Source organism: Papio anubis, chromosome 5 (assembly GCF_008728515.1).
Source record: "Papio anubis isolate 15944 chromosome 5, Panubis1.0, whole genome shotgun sequence".
NCBI lineage: Eukaryota > Metazoa > Chordata > Mammalia > Primates > Cercopithecidae > Papio > Papio anubis.
The window spans coordinates 112147317-112166384 of NC_044980.1; the positions used below are offsets into that span (position 1 = coordinate 112147317).

The 19068-nt window shown below is 34.8% G+C and overlaps 1 protein-coding gene across 11 annotated transcripts in view; it reads left to right on the forward strand.

Annotated features, from left to right (window-relative positions):
* The window catches only part of DMXL1 (Dmx like 1), a 175054-nt gene that overhangs the window by 93121 nt on the left and 62865 nt on the right, over positions 1-19068 (forward strand). For 7 of the 11 annotated variants that reach the window (XM_031666421.1, XM_031666420.1, XM_031666426.1 and 4 more), the window contains 7 exons: positions 552-813; positions 3450-4540; positions 5357-5548; positions 8733-8809; positions 10840-10967; positions 11481-11729; positions 12062-12175. In XM_031666421.1, coding sequence (XP_031522281.1) covers positions 552-813; positions 3450-4540; positions 5357-5548; positions 8733-8809; positions 10840-10967; positions 11481-11729; positions 12062-12175 — 2113 coding nt within the window. The remainder of the gene's footprint in view (positions 1-551; positions 814-3449; positions 4541-5356; positions 5549-8732; positions 8810-10839; positions 10968-11480; positions 11730-12061; positions 12176-19068) is intronic. The other 4 variants (XM_021939615.2, XM_003900023.5, XM_003900022.4 and 1 more) reach the window with 1 other exon arrangement.

Here is a 19068-nt window from a genome sequence, read left to right on the forward strand (position 1 = left end):
ATTCAAAAAATTAAAAGGTTTGTCCTACCAATTTAAACTTATTTGAACCCCATATCTGGCTCTGTATTATTTGATGAATGTTAGAAAATCCTTAACTGATTATTTCTTAGTAAACTTTAAAAAAATTATGAATATTTAAGATATAACATTTGTCTCAAATTGTCCTTTTGCTCAGAGTTTCATACAAGTAATTCAAAATATCCTTTTAATATAGAGACTCAAGTCTCCCGGGGTGGATGGAAACTAATAGAGGTTCAAGACAAAAATAAAATAATATAGCTTAAATTGATATCATTTAAATTATCCATTATTTCCTCATTTAGTTTAATTTTTGCACATATATATTTAGTACTAGAAGGTAGATTTGCAAATATTAAATGTTGTCAAGTAGATTTGGTAAAAGCAAGCAGCATATGTTTTGTTTCTTATCCTTCTTTGCTAATTTTGGATATTTATAAAGCCTTATATTTTTCCAGTTATTAGTGAGTTAACTGAATTTATACTAAAATGAAACCTGCTCCTGCTTATTTAAAAACAATTTTTTTTTAAAGGTGTGTCTTGAGAAATTGAATGACATTCAGTTGGCTCTTGTAATAGCAAGACTCTATGAGTCTGAATTTGATACATCTGCAACATATAAATCTATTTTACATAAAAAAGTTTTGGGAATCGATTCTCCTGTCAGCGAACGGTGTTCATTGAACATAAATATGCATCATGATCCTTTTCTTCGGAGCATGGCATATTGGATTTTGGAAGATTATAGTGGTGCTCTGGAAACCTTAATAAAGCAACCTATCAGAGAGAATGATGGTAAGCTGCACTTCTAAGATGTTAATGATTAAGAGTATTATTGGTAATTGCTACATGTGCAGATCACTCTATTAGGTGGTAAGGGTAATACAAACAAATTGAATTCATGGTCTTTATAACAGTTTTTGGTTGGTTGTTGGGTTTTTTCCTCCAGAAAGATAAATCCTTTGAAAACAAGTAACTTTGGATTTTCTGTTTTTACAGAATAGATTTATTGAACATAAATATTGTCAACACTTGAATATAAACATATTGAAGAAATACTGCTATAAAACCAGTTTTTAAATCTTAGGTTGAATTTAGTGTGTTTGTCAATCAGTTTTAGAATTCTTATAGTGAAAAATGTGTTCAGTGTAAAAAAGGGTTGACTTAAGTGATACGATTAGAAAATCTTTAGCTAGATAAACTTTTTGACTGTCTTGTTATGAACTGGTAGAGCTTATGTACTCTTTTGAGTCTACTAGTACCTTTTCTTTTAGAAATCCTCTTTGTTAAAGCTTTCTCAGAGGCCAGTATAAAATGGAATTCTTTATATAGATGCATATAAAAAGGAGATTTACTGTTCAGATATTTTTTCATAGATTGAATTGTGTTTGGTAGCTGATAAAATACATATTATATTATTTGGAATACCAATTGGAAAAGGGTCTAGTTTATAGATTGTGATGTGGTATCATTTAATCAGGAAGTGGCCTTTGTCTTACTTTCTAAACCTTTGAGAAAGCTGGTTGACTCATTTGTTTAAGTCTCCTAGCCATTTAAGCTAAAGATTTTCAAACTAGCCTCTGTGTAATGAAGGAAAATGTAAATGCCTTTTCCAGCCACTTTCTAAGTGTTTTTATTTAAAAAAAAAAAAAAAAAAAAAAAAATTTAGATGCCGTATCTTGCTTTGTTGCCCTGACTCATCTCAAACACCTGGCGTCCAGCTGTCCTCCCACCTCGGCCTCCCAAAGTCTGGAATTACAGACATGAGCCACTGTTCCTGCCCTCCTTTCCCTTTCCCTTCCTGTTTCCTTTTCTCTTTTCTTTTCTCTTTTCTTTCGTCTTTCTTTCTTGAGATGGAGTCTCACTCTCACCCAGGCTGAAGTGCAGTGGTGCTATCTCAGCTCACTGCAGCTTCCACCTCCCTAGCTCAAGCAATCTTCCCACCTCAGTCTCCTGAGTAGTGGGGACCATAGGTGTGTGCCACTGTGCCCAGCTAATTTTTTTGTATTTTTGCTAGAGATGGGGTTTCGCCATGTTGCCCAGGCTGGTCTTGAACTCCTGAGCTCAAAGTGCTGGGATTGTAGGCATGAGCCACCATGCCCAGCCCTGACCCACCTTCTCTTTTTTTTTTAGATGCTCTGTCACCCAGGCTGGAGTGCAGTGACGCTATCTCGGCTCACTGCAAGCTCCACCTCCCGGGTTCACACCATTCTCATGCCTCAGCCTCCCAAGTAGCTGGGACTACTGGTGCCCCCAACCACACCCAGCTAATTTTTTGTATTTTTAGTAGAGATGGGGTTTCACCGTGTTAGCCAGGATGGTCTTGATCTCCTGACCTCGTGATCTGCCCGCCTCGGCCTCCCAAAGTGCTGGGATTACAGGCGTGAGCCACTGCGGCCGGCCTGAGCCATTGCACCTGACCTTTTCTCATACTTACACGTATTAATGTAAAAATTGTATTTTGATTTGGGACTAGTACATTTGTACATTTTTATATACTTTTATTATCAATTAAACTTGTATTATTCTAGAGGAAAATTGCAAAAAAATAATAGTGGCTTTAACCAGAATGATTGGAATGGAGGCAGAGAGAGGTGGTTGGGTTTGGGATATGATTTTAAGATTGATTAGATAGGACTGGATTTGATATGGAGTGTAAAGGAATTAGGAGTCAAAGGTAACTCTTGGCTTTTTAGATTGAACAATAGGTAAATGATACGGGGAAGTATTGTTTTAGATCATGAAGCTTTCTCTGATAAGGTGAACTTTGAGCAGAGAACTGGTTGAAATGAGTTAATCAATGTAGATATAAGTAAAGAGTGGTTTTAGTCAAGGGCACGCTAAATAAAAAGGTCCTGAAGCAGTACATGTAAGTAGAAATGAAATGTAGGCTTTTGGATACAGGAGTTTAGATTTTCAGTGTGAAGTTGGGACTGGAGATAGAGATGACGTCCAAGTTATCAGCGTGTAGATGTTATTGAAAGTCATGGGACTATATGAATTCAACTCAGGGAATATATATAGAAAATAAGTCAGCAGTTAAACCCCAGGAGACTCTCAGCGTTCAAAGGTAGAGAAGATGAGGAGGACTAGCAAAGCAGACTGAGGAGAAGTATCCAGGGAAGTAGGAGAAAAAGAACTAAGAGTCTATAACTGGATGTTTTAAATTATCCTAGAATGTTACCTGAAGAGATTTGTTTCAATGGGAAAGAAGCATAATCTTTGTTTTCCTACTTTGTTAGAACATGTCCATTATACATATGATGCTGTCTCTTCAGTGCCATGGATCATTGTGGCCTATTAGTAAAATTTTGTCAAAAGACCCTGTAGATGAAGGTGTCATAGTAGAGAGAGAAAAGACACTGTGATACAAACACACAGTTCAACTCTTGAACAACTTTTCTTGGCTCATAAAATGAATTTACTTTCAGATCAAGTTTTATCAGCCTGTAATCCTACAGTTTTTAATTTCTACAATTATCTAAGAACACATCCTCTTTTGCTGAGACGTCATTTTGGATCATCTGATACATTTTCCACACATATGAGTCTAACAGGAAAAAGTGGACTGGCAGGAACAATTAATTTAAGTGAAAGACGATTATTTTTTACTACTGCCAGTGCTCATTTAAAAGCTGGCTGCCCGATGTTGGCTTTGGAAGTATTATCAAAGATGCCTAAAGTCATCAAGAAAACAAGACCTTTTTGTAGAGCTTCTAGTTTTCTGGATACTAGTAAAGACAGTTCTCCTTCTTCTCCATTAAAGTTGGATGCAAGGGAAGATAAGTCTTCTGCCATTGATTGGTCACAGTCACTGATAAATGGTTTTGGATCTTCTTCAGAGGGTTCCTCAGAGAAGCAATCAAACTCTACTCTTTCTTTTGACTGGAGCCAACCAAGTGTTGTATTTCAGGATGACTCTTTAGAGTTAAAATGGGACAGTGATAATGATGAAGAAAATGAGGATGTCCCTATTTCAATGAAAGAACTAAAACCTTTACAGAGAAAAACAGATAAAAAGTTAGATGATGTAAGTTCTAACTACACAGAATCTTTCAGCACACTAGATGAAAATGACATTATAAATCCATCAGAAGATATAATTGCAGTTCAATTAAAATTTAGAGCATGTTTAAAGATTCTCACAGTAGAACTTCGTACTTTATCTACCGGCTATGAAATAGATGGTGGAAAATTGCGTTACCAACTATACCACTGGCTTGAAAAAGAGGTGATAGCTCTTCAGAGGACTTGTGACTTTTGCTCAGATGCTGAAGAACTACAGTCTGCATTTGGCAGAAATGAAGGTGAATTTGGATTAAATGAGGATGCTGAAGATTTGCCTCATCAAATGAAAGTGAAACAACTGAGAGAAAATTTTCAGGAAAAAAGACAGTGGCTCTTGAAGTATCAGTCACTTTTGAGAATGTTTCTTAGTTACTGCATACTTCATGGATCCCATGGTGGGGGTCTTGCATCTGTAAGAATGGAATTGATTTTGCTTTTGCAAGAATCTCAGCAGGTATGTAATTTACTTGATAGTCAAAAATAGTACATGTCTAAATCTGTTTTTGGTGTTGCTTTTCTGGTTTTGAATACTAAGACTTGATTTTCTTCATTACAGTCGCTTTAGGGAATGCTCCCTTTTGTGTGGTCCTTCATATTATGAATTAGTAAAGTTGGGTATTTATAGTAGTTTCAGGCAATTCAGTATCAGGCCTTATGACCTGCTTTATTCACACTCCAAAGTGTTGTCTGAATGCCTTGTAGGGTGACAGACTTCTTATTGCAAAAGGATATTGTCTTGTTTTTGTTTTCCTTCTCTGTCCCCCCTCAAATGTCTTTTTTTTTTTTTTTTTTTTTTTTTTTTTTGAGATGGAGTCTCGCTCTGTTGCCTAGGCTGGAGTGCAGTGGCACTGTCTCGGCTCACTGCAAGCTCCGCCTCCCAGGTACAGGCCATTCTCCTGCCTCAGCCTCCTGAGTACCTGGGACTACAGGCGCTCGCCACCAAGCCCAGCTAATTTTTTGTATTTTTAGTAGAGACGGGGTTTCACCATGTTAGCTAGGATGATCTCGATCTCCTGACCTCATGATCCGCCCGCCTCGGCCTCCCAAAGTGCTGAGATTACAGGCGTGAGCCACCGCGCCTGGCCAATGTCTTGTTTTTAAATATGATTATTGGAATGCAGACTTCTTCACATCCCTTCTAACTCTAAGTTTCTATTATGCTTTTATTTTTTAATTGTTTTGAAGTGTTTTAGAGAGCCCTTGATTTACTGAAGTAATGGTTTGTAACTATAAATAGTTGGTTAACGTTTTATCCCTCTTTGTTTTTAAGGAAACGTCAGAACCGCTATTTTCTAGCCCTCTGTCAGAGCAAACCTCAGTGCCTCTCCTCTTTGCTTGTACAGCCAATGCCAAAACAGTAGTTGCCAATCCATTATTGCACCTTAGTAATCTAACACATGATATTCTCCATGCCATAATAAACTTTGATTCACCACCCCACCCTGATATCCAAAGCAATAAAGTAAGTATGCTTGGTTTCAAGCTTTCAATTCATCTATACAGTGATAGAACTGCAAGATAAATATTAAGGTTGTTTTTTTTTTAAAGTAATTTTAAACATCAGACTAAGCATAGCAATTGTTACCTTATCAAGTTTATGTTGATTCCTATTAAAGAAATCTTCTGGTTGTAGACTGGCTTATCTTACTCATGTTACTTATACCCAATAGAGTTCTTGAATTTTTTTTTTATCACAGTGCTTATTTAGTCTAACTGCTTTGAGAAAAATAGGTGAATATGAGTGATTGCTTTAGTAGTACATTTAACCAAAAAGCTCATTGTTTTTTAAATATAGAAATTTAATATTTTAATGTAAAGGCACTAGTATGCAAATGAAGTTTTCCCTTATTAATATTAAAGAAATCCACATTTTAGGGATAATGTGAACTATTTGCCCCCATTATTCCTCTAGGGTAGGCAGTACTTTGTGAACCAGCTACAACAGAATCACCTGCAGTGCTTGTTAAAAGTCTGGATTCTCAAGTTCACTCCAAACTTATTGAATCAGTCTGTGAGAGTATGTCCCAGGAATGTATATTTTTAAAGATGCTCCTTGTGTGATACTAATGCATGCAACTAATTATATTGTTATAGTTAATTGTCTAATCCACCAAAGCATCCTATTCATCGTTACTCTATCTGCTGTTAATGTCGCATTTTATCTTTACTTTCCAGACATACTGAAATCTTTTGAAGTATAACTGACATTGACTGTTTTCATATATCCCTAGAGTTGTTTTTGAGTGTTTGTTTGTTTTTTTAATAGACTATCATGTAGCTCTCATCCACCTCACAGGTTATATCACACCAATTTGATTTTCTGTTTGCCTGATGGTGGACTCTCCTACAATATTAGCCTCTTTAGTTACCTTAATCCTTGCAATTGAATTTCACTACTTATTTTTCTGTACTGCTCTGTAGTATAAATGCCCATAGTGCTTATTATACAGTTTGGAATTTAATTTCTTTCAGATTGTGCTTATTTTAGCCAAATTATATTTCATATTTAAAACTCAAATTATAGCATACCTGTGGTGTATCAGTTAGCTTTTGCTGCTTAAGAACTGTCCTGAGGCCAGCATGGTGGTTCATGCCTCTAATACCAGCACTTTGGGAGGCCAAGGTGGGCAGATCACCTGAGGTCAGGAATTGGAGACCAGCCTGACCAACATGGAGAAACCTTGTCTCTACTGAAAATACAAAAAATTAGCTGGGCATAGTGGCACATGCCTGTAATCCCAGCTACTCGGGAGGCTGAAGCAGGAGAATTGCTTGAACCCGGGAGGTAGAGGTTGCGGTGAGCCAATATCGCACCTTTGCGCTCCAACCTGGGCAACAAGAACAAAACTCTGCGCCCACCCACCACCCCTGCAAAAAAAAAAAAAAAAAAAAAAAAAAAACCTGTCCTGAAACATTTGTGGCTTAAAAAGCCATCATTTATTTTGCTCATGATTCTGTGGGTTGGTTCATTAGTTCTTTGTTTTGGGCCAGCTGTACTAATGTCTGGACTCTCTCATTCATCTTTGGTCAACTGGTGGATTAATTGGGTTCTAGATGATTTAAGATGGTATCATTTACATTTCTGGTGGTTGGCACATGTTGACAGCACTGACAGGAGAATCTGAGTCATATATATCTCATCCTCCAGCAGGCAAGCCTAATATATTGGTCTGGGTTCACCAAAGAAACAGAATCAGTATGTATGTGTATGTATATAATGAGAGATTTATTATAAGGAATTGGTTTATGTGGTTTTGGAGGCTGAAAAGTCCCAAGATCTGCAGTTGGCAAGTTGGAGACCCAGGAGAGCTGAAGGTGTAGTTCCAGTCCAAATCAGAAGGCCTGAGAACCAAGAGACCTGTGATTTAAGTTCAGGTCAGAAAGTCAGCAGCCTGAAGACCCAAAAAGAGTTGATGTGTTAGTTCAAGTCTGAAGACAGGAAAAACAATGTCCCAGCTCAGTGCAGTTAGACGCGAGTTACTCAGCCTTTTTGTTCTTTTCAGGTCTTGTCAGTTGAGTCTACTCACATTACAGAGCACAATCTGCTTTAATCAGTCTGATTCAAATGTTTGTCTTACTTGAAAACATCTCACAGACATCCAAAATAACGTTCGATCAAATGTCTGTGCACCCCATGGCCCAGTCACACCTAGATTTTTTCCACGTGGTGGTTTCAGGGGTTCAAGAGCAGCAAGAATATAATTTGCAAGGCCTTTTGAGGTATAGATTCGGAACTCACACTTTACTTCTGTTGGGTCCTCTTGGTCGAACAAGTCAAGCCCAGCTTAGATACAGTGAGTGGAGAAGTAGGTCCAATTCTCTCTTGCAGAAGCTGCAAAATATTGTGATCATTTTTGCAAGTCCCATACATAGTTTTTGTCATCTTCAATTTTATATTATCTCTTAATTCATACCACGTTTTATTGACATTTCAAGGAAAATTTGGCAATTAGATTTGATATGTCATTCTCCATTTTTATCTACAAAAAGACTGGCATACTTCACAATCAGAATATTCTAGTCTAGTTTGCTTTCTTACCTAGCTGAAACTTCTCCTTCATCCTCAGTTCTACCTAATGTGACGGCACTTGCCATGCTTGTTTAGAGTCTTCTCTTCCTTAAAACAAATGCCTGACTTCACTGCCTTTCAGTTACTGCCTTTCATACCTTATATCCTTTCTCTTTTCTCTAGTTTCAGTCTCTTCAAATTGTTTTCTAAGGTAACTAGAATATGTGGTAGCATATTCTTCAGTGACCTATCCATTGGTGAACTGTCAGTTATCAGACTGTCTCTTCATATTTTGGTTGAGGAAAAAGCAGATTGAGTGTTGGAGGGCTTACTTTAATACACGGTTCATGCTCTACTGGAGAGCTGACATCTGTTCCCCTTTGCTCTAGAAAAAGAAATTAGGCAGCAAATGTGTGTTTTATAATTTCTGCTAAAGGCTTCAGTGTGTTTTGTTTAAATTTTCTGTAGTGAGACTCATGTAGATAAAAATGAGTGTTATAGAAAAAATGGAAATAGTTTATGAAGGCAAAGAATCAAAAATTTTTTCATTCTTTTAAGAATGCTGATTATAGTAGGTCTTGAAAAAAAAAATCTGTACTTTAAAAAGGTTATACTTAATTTTGTTTTTGTTTTCCAGGTATATGTAATGCATACTTTAGCAGCCTCACTTTCTGCTTGTATTTATCAGTGCCTTTGTGGTAGTCATAACTACAGGTAACTATCTTTTTATGAAATTTAAGAGTGCTTACAGTAAGCAATGAGGTTTCATATTTTGTATGTTAGTGATTTAGAACTATATAAAAACAACTATATAAATAATGCAAACAGCGTATGGTTGAGGTTTTGAGTACTTTTTGTTCATCTTTGAAATTTTTATGGCAAATGAATCTCAAACCTTTATTCAGTATAACTTATTTAGCAGCCTATTACTGATCACTGCCTTATGTCAGACATTGTGATTGGCACTGAGAATTTTAATGCAAATAATAAAATAAGGTCTATTTCTTAGGGTCAGTCTAGTTAGAGACAAACATGTGAGCTGATAAATGATATGTATGCAATATGGCATAGTACTAAAATGGTAACTACAACAAAACGGTAGATAGTAACAGGTTCAGGGAGCACAGGGGAGGAAGTAACTTGGAATTGAGAAAATTTTACCAAATAATTGATGTATGGGATATTTCTCTGTATTTCTCTTTATGTTATAAAAGTTTACTGTAATTTATCTAGGCTTTAAAAAAATAGTTTGTTACCCTCTGGGGTCTTTCTGTATCTATCTTTAGTTCTTTGAAATACTCTATTTCTTCAAATATTGTCTCATCTCTTTTCTATCTTTCCTGTTAAACAGATATTGCAACTTCTGGGTCATTTCTTAATGTTCTTTTAACTTTCCCATCCTATGTTCCTTTTCTTTATCTCTTTTTGTTTCATTTCAGGATAAATTCTAGCTTCATTTTCCAAACACGGATTCATTATTCAGCAATGTCCTGTCTTATTTAGCAAGAATTTATATTTTAGAAATACTGTTTTTCGTTTTCAAGATCTCATTGAATTTTATAGTTGCTTCTGTTTCTATAACATTTCTTGATTTAAAAATTTTTTTTGAGTATGAAGTACTTTAATTTACTGATAAATTGGGTTTCTCAGGTGAAGATCTTTTGTTGAGTTTGTTATTTCTTACATGGTGTCAGCCTTCCTTATTGATTTTTGGTTGTCTATCAATTTTGTTTTTGAATTTTCTGTGGGTAGCCTTACTTACCACCCTGGTTGTGTATTTCCCAAGGTAGCTTCAACTTGATTTCGTTAACCCTGATCCTTCAGTAATTCAGTTTCTTATTATTTAGACTTTATTTTCATTAACTTCTTTTTATCTTTCCTATCTATGATTTCTGTAGAAATAAGGGTGGTTTTTTTTGTTGTTACTCTGCCATCTTGAAACTGGAAAGTAAAGAGAAACTACAAAGGCATCACAATGTTATAACCAATGAGATTTGCCAATCATAACACATTTACACCAATAAATGTGATATATTTAAGTATTATATTCATGTACTTAATGTATGATGTAGGCATTTCTAAAGGACTTAACATAATTCCTTATACCATTTTCTGTCAGAATTATTTCATAGTGTATGTCAAGCTGCAAGTTTTTTTGTTCATTCATCTGTTAGTCTTCGCTTTGCATCTTTTACTTGGGGAAGCTTATTCTGAATTCTCAAATTGTGTGAAATACTCCTCTATTTTGCCTTGATAGCATCGTATGCATAGGTTTCATCTTTTAAGAGCAGTATGATAACATTATTTGTGTTTTGTTCCCCTATTAGAGTAAATTTTATAGGGACAGAAACATTGTTATTCCTTATATGCCTAGTACCTGCTACAGTGCCTGATGTAGGGTAAACTAGCCATTATACATAAAAGGGAGCCTAAAGTGACTTCATTTTCAACCAGATAACTATGTTTTTAAGTCAAATATGTAAGCTTGCTACTTGTAGTTCATAGTGATTTAGTTTTCTCATTTGTACTTACTCTATCTCTTAAAATGTGTTTTAATTTAGAAAATGTGTATATTTACACTTAAAGAATACTTTGTTTTCATATAGCACTAGACTGTACAGTATAGTACTTAGATGTACTAGCAGTATAATCAATAAGCAGAAATTGATAGTCTTGAAATTAGATCTGAAACATGAAAATATTATATACAGTTTATAGATTTAAATATTGTTTTCTTCTCTTAGTTCATTTCAAACAAATCAGTTTACTGGAATGGTATATCAGACGGTACTGCTTCCTCATCGACATTCTTTGAAAACAGGAAGCTTAGATGAAGCAATAACTCCCAATACATCACCAGCTCAGTGGCCAGGTATAATTTTTATGTGTAGATCATTTTTTTCTTAGTCTTGTTTATAATCTTAGATAAGTAAAAAGACGATTTTAGTTTTGCCGCTTGATAATCATTATTAAATATTGTTAGAATTGATACCAGTTCAGTATTCACCACTCATTCTGAATTATACAGTTACTTAACATTAGTATTCCGTGATCGTTATACTAATGTGACTCAAATGTTTTGTAATACCGTTTTTTAAATCATTTTGCTTTTGTCATACTGGAAAAACATGTCTATGAAATTTTATCTATCAGATCTCAGTCATTAAAGATTTTAATGTTTAATGTTAAAGATTTTTAATGTTTCTCTCAAATAGCCTATTTGTGCATTAACTGTAATAACTGCTACTACTCTATGAATCTAGGGAAGAACATACAGTATTAAATCCTGATACAATACATTTTTTCCTAAAATTAGGAAAATATAGTTAATTTTTAATTTTAAAAATTTATGGTCAGTGACAGCTATGTTTGTTTGTTGTTCTAGGAATAACTTGTCTAATTCGACTTTTGAATTCTTCTGGCGAGGAAGCCCAGTCAGGGCTTACAGTCTTGCTCTGTGAAATTCTCACAGCAGTGTATCTTAGTCTCTTCATCCATGGCCTGGCCACACATTCAAGTAATGAGCTATTTCGGATTGTGGCCCATCCTCTAAATGAAAAAATGTGGTCCGCTGTATTTGGTGGAGGTGCACATGTTCCTAGCAAAGAACAGACACATTCAAAAGCTTTACCTGGTGAGTTAAAAAAAATTTTTTTAAGACTGAAGCTTTATTTATCTGAGTGATATCATTCTCAAATGTAATTACATTTTAATTTAGTTATAGAAAGTTCTTCTTACAGACCATTTGTGAAAGCATGAACAAATAGTTATATGATAAAATGCAATATTAAAGTTTCTGGTGCAGTTTTTAATCTTTAAGATATTCCTGTACCAACAATTAGAACGATGATCTTATGTAAATTTATTAAATATTTTACTATTGAAACTTTCATCTGTTTTGAAACACACTGTAATATTGGTTTTTGTTCTATCCCAAATACAGATTCTTTCTTCTTTCTTTGGCAGGAAGGCACTTTGCTATGCCTAGCCCCCACCAGGTAGTGGTATTCTCCATGGAATGTGTGGGCTTTTCCAAAGCTCTTTCAGCCATCAGTTCTCATAGCCCTCCCAGTCTTGCAGGCAAGATATGAGCTTTAGAAATAGGCTTTTATCATTCAGCTTGCTTTGTGTTGTTTTGAGGGGCTGGGGTACAGTGGGCCAGTTTTATTTTGTTTGGCATTTATAGAAAATTGAGAAGTTTCCTTTGATCAAGCCATATTTTTGATTTAAAACAATGATTAGCAGTTTAGAAAACTCTCTCTGCTATTTTATTCTGCTTTTAAATTCTTTGTTTTTTATATCTCTGACCCTTAGACTTTAACATTTTAAAGTGTGTAAAAATGAAACACTGTCAGTGCTAATCATAGAAAATCAGACTATGGCTTGAAATGACTAGAAAAACATTTCAAATTAGGCTGCTTTATGATTTGCATAGTATGATTCCGGCCATTAGAGTTTTTGGATTTCTAAGTGTTCATGATGAAAAGTAAATATTTTAAGTGAATATTTAAGTGATTTAAGTGATGAAAAGTTAATATTTTTTTCTAAGTGAAAAGTAAATATTTTAAACAATTATATCCCCTTTTAAAAACTTTCTAATGTTAAAATTGTATTTTTTTTCATGTGTTAGCCCATGTGTGATAATCTTGGTTTTTCAATTGTGGAGGGCATGAGGAGTAGGTTTATTTTTAATATATAGTACCTGAAAACTTATTTCATTCTATACTGATGTTGAATAAATTGAAAATGTCAAAAAAAAGCCCTATGCGTACATTTAAGAGAGAAACTCAGCAAAATGATTTATCTCTTCATGAATTTTCATTCACTTCTTCCCTGACGTTTACACTGAACATATGCTTGGACATATAGGTGTATGTGGGCTTGGATATATATATGTTTTGGGAGGTCAAGCAGTTGGTGAGGGACATGAGAGAGTAAGAAAAACTTGAATTCGGCTTCATTATTTAGGAGAAAATTATTGCCAAAATCTATACCATGATTGATGAATATTCTTTGAATGAAGCTATATTAAAAGGAAGTTAGAAAAGTTACTATCTTGTTAAAATATTTAAAAGTTATTAGTAGCAATGTTGGCATAAATTATACTTTTCAGAAGCAGTTTCCACTAAGCTGTGGCCCTGCATGACTATATAGCAAAAAATCATGATGGCCTAGCTTCTACTTCCTCTCCTTAATTGAAATTGTTTCTTCAGTTACCTAGGACTCTCATACTTTCTAGTCTGGGTCCTGCCTCTTTCTTCCACCAAGAAAAAACAGGCAGGAATTCATTTATGTATAATACTTACCATGAGGCAAATTCAGTTTATAACTTAGAGCAGAGTTCAATCAGCTTTTTCTGTAAAAAAGCAAATATATATTTTAGGTTTTGGAGTCCATTTGGTATCTCACAACTATTTAGTTCTGCCCTTGTAGCACAAAAGCAACCATAGACCATTTGTAAACAGATGAGTATAGCTGTGTTCTAATAAAACATTATTTATCTGTTGGATTGCAATTTGCCAACCCCTGCTTTACAAGTAGAAACACTTTATTATTGCTCTATTTGGAATAGAATATTTGCCTTCCCTGTTAAAGGAATTTCAGGTTTTAAGAACAACTAAAGTTAATATTTTGGGACATAGAGTTCACCATGAGTCTCTTAAAGTATTTGACCTAACCACAAATTGTACTTATGAAATAGTATAAATGGCATCAGAGGGATAATTTATAATCTTCCCTGCCATGGCCCTTAGCTTCCTTGAACAAATCTAGGGGATAATACAGTTTTTGCTGTTGTAAAATTCTGAATATGTAGAATGCTAACATGACTTCTCCAGAAGCCTGATACCATCCTGCCTAGTACTCATCCACCTATCACACTTCACTTACTACTTTGATGACAGTTTTATCTCTCTGGTCCCTGCCATTTGCCTTAAATTAAACTTATTTACTTCTTCTTTTTCTTCTTATGCATGTCAGATTTCATATGCAAATTTATCTTATTTAACAAATTTACCTTTGCTTATTAAAATATTAAGTATTTTTAGTTTTTGTAACATTCCTTTTCTGTTTTTTAAAAAGTTGCTTATTGTGCTTTTTGTATAGATTTTTTTTTTAAGACTAATTTCACATGAAATTTGCCTTGTACTGTATTTATACTTGAGATATCTGAATTCAATTAAGGAAAAACTTTCAAAGTCAAGGGAAGTAAGATCCACAGCTCTGTTGAGTTTAATTTTAAATTAAAAATTGGTAAATTAATTTTGACCATGTTTTTAATATGTTCTGAGAAAAATTCATTTGTTAAGACTGTGATCTTGTTGATGTAAACTGTTTACAAAGGGGTAAATTATTGCTAAGGAATGTCCAGATAGCCATAAAAAGAAAATGGAAAATCCGTTCTTATTAACTAGCCATCAGGTCTCAATTTCTTCTATTTTCCTGAGCACAGATGTATGTAAAGAACCTGACTGAAAGTCCAGGTTGATCTTTGTATAAGGTTGGTGCAAAAGCAATGGCAAAAACCACAGTTACTTTTGCACCAATCTTATTAACCCCTCTAGTTGTTGGTTGTAGGCAAAAATACCATTACATAAATTATTTTGGGGAGCCATTATAAGTCCGTCATAAGCTGTATCCTACCACTTATTTAACCCCAAGTAAAAAATAAAGTGACCTAAAATTTAATCTGCATCTATATGTTTAGCCTCAATCAATAATAAGGAATACTGAAAACATATTGTTCACTTAGTGGTAGGGCTGGATAGAGTCATATCCAGGTTATATGGTGCTCATCTGTCCTTGAGTACCCAGAAAGTATTCTAAATACAATCATGGAAGTAACTGAAGGAGTACTTAAATAAAACATGAATGGTACAATTTGTCCATTTGCTAACCAGAAAAAAAAGGAATATATTCACTGAATGATGAAAACTAAAGGCCTGCTGGTTTCAAAGCCGATCTAATTGGAAAAGGAGCAGGAAGGCTGGGTGTGATGGCTCACACCTGTAATCCCAGCATTCTGGGAGGCGTAGGTGGGCAGATCAGCTAGGTCAGGAGTTTGAGACCAGCCTGACCAACAAGGTGAAACACTGTCTCTACAAAAATTAGCCAGGTGTGGTGGCGCACGCCTATAGACCAAGCTACTCGGGAGGCTGAGGCAGGAGGATCACTCGAACCTGGGAGGTGGAGGTTGCAGTGAGCTGAGATTGTGCCACTGCACTCCAGCCTGGGCAAGAGAGCAAGACTCCATCTCAAAAAAGAAAAGAAAAGGAGCAGGAAGAAAGAGAAAGGGAAAGAAGTGAAGGTCCTATGGAGTAGGGATCCACTGAAAACTAGAGAGAGAAAATTTCAGAACAGAAAGTCAATCAAGACAAGGAACTACTAGCAGCATTGGCTTTTAATATAAAGTTCAGAAATCTCAGTTTTTCGAAGGCATTATTATGTTGCCCTGAAAACTTACCGAGGCAGGACAGCAACCTGATAAATTTTGGGTTGTAGGTAAGCAGTTCTGTGTGTTTGGATTACTGCTAATCGTAATTATGATGTCCCAAGAGTCTAATTGCATTAAGTAATGTTCAATATACATTGTTGACCAAGGGAATAAAACAGTGTATTTTAGAAAAGTCAACTTGAATCCAGTTAAAATTAATGTATATTTAAAATTTTTTATCTTTTATATTTGGCCAATGAAAGCTGATAAATCTAGAATATTTCATCTTCCTGACTACTCAAACCAGTGTCAAAGCATTGTATATTGAAGATGAAGTACATGTATGTTGAAATACATTGTATATTGAAGACGAAATACATTGTATGTTGAAGATAAAATACCCTTAAACATGTTTTCTAAAAAGTGTTCCATAAGTTTCGGTACTGTATTATGAGAGGAATTTGAAAGCCATCATTTGTTTTCCTTGTTCTGTTATAAATTTGGATTTAAATTTTCTTTGCAATGATGGCCTCATGAACTAGATTATATTTCATTCTATATAGCTATTATATACTTAATGTATTCTTGTAGTAACATAATATTTAAAGATAACTTAAGCTTCATAGCTGAAGAAAATGATAGATTTTTATTAGATGCTAGTCTGGCAGGTCAAAATTCTTAACAAAAATGTTAATGTACATGAATTAATTTTTAATTAAATCTTTTTTGTGAATTCCACTTTATATGTTATGGAAGAGTTTGATTTTTCTAATTAACTAAAACTGTAGTGCAGGTATATGTTCATGGAGCTCTGAATTATTTTGTTACTGTGGTCGATTTTTAAAGAAGATAACCAGCTAAGAAATAGCAATTTTCAAAAAATTACTTTTTCTGCTAACAGTTAGAAATCCATACTTTTGCTTTTTATTCTATATTATAAATAAAACAACGTTTTTAAGAAATTTTATTGTGTTTTGTGATACTTGCATTTATATGAACTGTGAATTATCTATCTTAATAAATTCATAGTAATGATTTTTTTATGTCTCCAAGTTGAGGAATGGAAATATAAAATAAATATTTTATTTGTGGTAAGCATGTCATATATTTTTTACTATGAGATTGCTAATGATATTCTAGACATAAAGTTTATTTCTGACTTGTTATGCTAAAACAGATCAGAAAATCCATGTTTTGCTTTTTCTTATAAAATTTTTATAAAAATAAAAGTTCTATATTCAGTATTCAAAGATTATCACATCATTGCTATCATTCCTTTAGCAAAATAAGCAAAATGGCAAAATATCTTGACTGGAAGAGCTAAGACTTGAGCATAGTAAAATGTAAAACAAAATAGGTGATTTAAGATATAATTGAATATGCCAAACATTTAACTGGTGGTTTATTATAAGGAACTTTTAAAAGACTGCTGAACTTCAAACTAACTAATTCTGTGGAAGGGAATACTTTTTTTTTCTATTCTTTTCTTTTTGAGACAAAGTCTCATTCTGTCGTCCAGGTTGGAGTGCAGTGGCGTGGTCTCAGCTCACTGCAGCCTCCGCCTCCTGAGTTCAAGTGATTCTCCCACCTCAGCCTCCCAAGTAGCTGGGATTACAGGCATGCACCACCATACCCGGCTGATTTTTGTAGTTTTTGGTAGAGACGGGCCAGGCTGGACTCAAACTCCTGACCACCAGTGATCTGCCTGCCTTGGCCTCCTAAAGTGCTGGGATTACAAATGTGAGCCACCACGCCTGGCCAGGAGTACATTTTTTTGTTAGACTTTTCATGGAAGACCATAAAATGTAAATTTTAATTTAAAGTTTAAAAAGTATTCTATTCATTAATTTTACAAATGACTCAGGAAGGCAAATTTTTATATAAGAGTAGAGAAAGCATAGAAGATAAAAGAAACTCCAAGAAATGTGCATGTATAGATTTTTACATGTAATTATTCTTTTATTTCACTGGTAAAGCCGGATGACAAAAGAAGAAACTAACCTTGTAAGAAATACAACATTCATTTATCTGACCTAGACTCCCTCATTCATGTTTTCTTCTTTTTTTTTTTTTTTTTTTTGAGGCAGGGTCTTGCTCTATCGCCCAGGCTGGAGTGCAGTGGTGCGATCACAGCTCATTGCAGCCTTGGCCTCTTGGGCTCAAGTGATCCTTCCACCTCAGTGCCCCAGGTAGCTGGGACTACAGGTGCATGCCATCATTGATTAGCCTAGTCAATTTTTTAAGTTTTATTTTTGTAGATTCAAGGTCTCACTATACCCAGGCTGGTCTTGGACTCCCGGACTGAAGTGATCTTCCCACTTCAACCTCCCAAAGTGCTGGGATTACAGGTGTGAGCCACCATGCCCTGCTTCATTCAATATTTCTGTGTACCTTACTGAGACCAATCATGGGATCTCTCTCTTCAACCCGGTTTTCTAATATTTCTGGCAGTCCTAAGTCCTGCAGCAAAATGGCTTGAATATATTTTCTCCATTCTAATTTTTTTATTATGACTAAAAACACATGACATAAAATTTACCAAGTGAGCCATTTTTAAGTATATAGTTTAGTGGTAAGTCTATTGTGATGAAACAAATCTCTGGAACTTTTTCGTCTTGTGAATCTGAAACTATACCCATTAAACAGTTTCCCTACTTCGTACAATCCCTGGTAATCACCATTCTACTCTGTTTCCAGGAATTTGATTACTTTATATACCTCATATAAGTGGAATTATATAGTGCTTTGTCTTTTTGTGACTGGTTTATTTCACCTAGTATAATGTTCATCCATGTTGTAGCTTACAACAGAATTTCCTTTTTAAAGCTGAATATTCCATTGTGGGTGTATACTCCATTCACATTTTCAATAAGTTTGTTGAGTTTGGGTGAAATCTTATATACAGAACCGTATTGTGGCATTCAGGGTGATTGAAAAGTAAGTACAACTCTAGGGCAGTGACTTCAGGCTTCTGAATACATTACCTTATCCATAAAACATGCTTGACCAAATTCTCAATATATGTATATTTATGTCTACTGCTATCGATCCAGATGTTAAACATTGACAACATTTAGTTTCTTCTCCTACTTTCCTTCCTCCCCTTCTTTCCTCTGCTTTCCTGTCCCTCTGCTCCCATCTCTCCTTTCTTCTTGTCCCTTCTCCTTTCCCTCTATTTCTTCCCCTGTCCCTTTCTTCTCCTGTCCCTTTCTTCTTCTCCACTACCTCATTCCCTTCTCCTTCTGCCATTTTCCCCTATTTATCAAAAAATAAATCTAAATAGAAGTTGTGGTATTTTCCTTCCATATTCCAGTGAATCATTTTGTACACCAACTACCGTGGAGACCGCCTTGCTCTGTGTTTTGGAGACAAATCATCACTTTCTATTGATATTTATTATTTCATTTTTATAGATATTTATGGAGCCATGTTCAAGATACTGTGTATGGTAATGATCCTAGGAAGACTTTGAGGGTCAATCTTTCTAAAAGCTGGATAGTATCATATTCCAGACTTTTTTTTTTTTTTTTTTTTTTTTTTT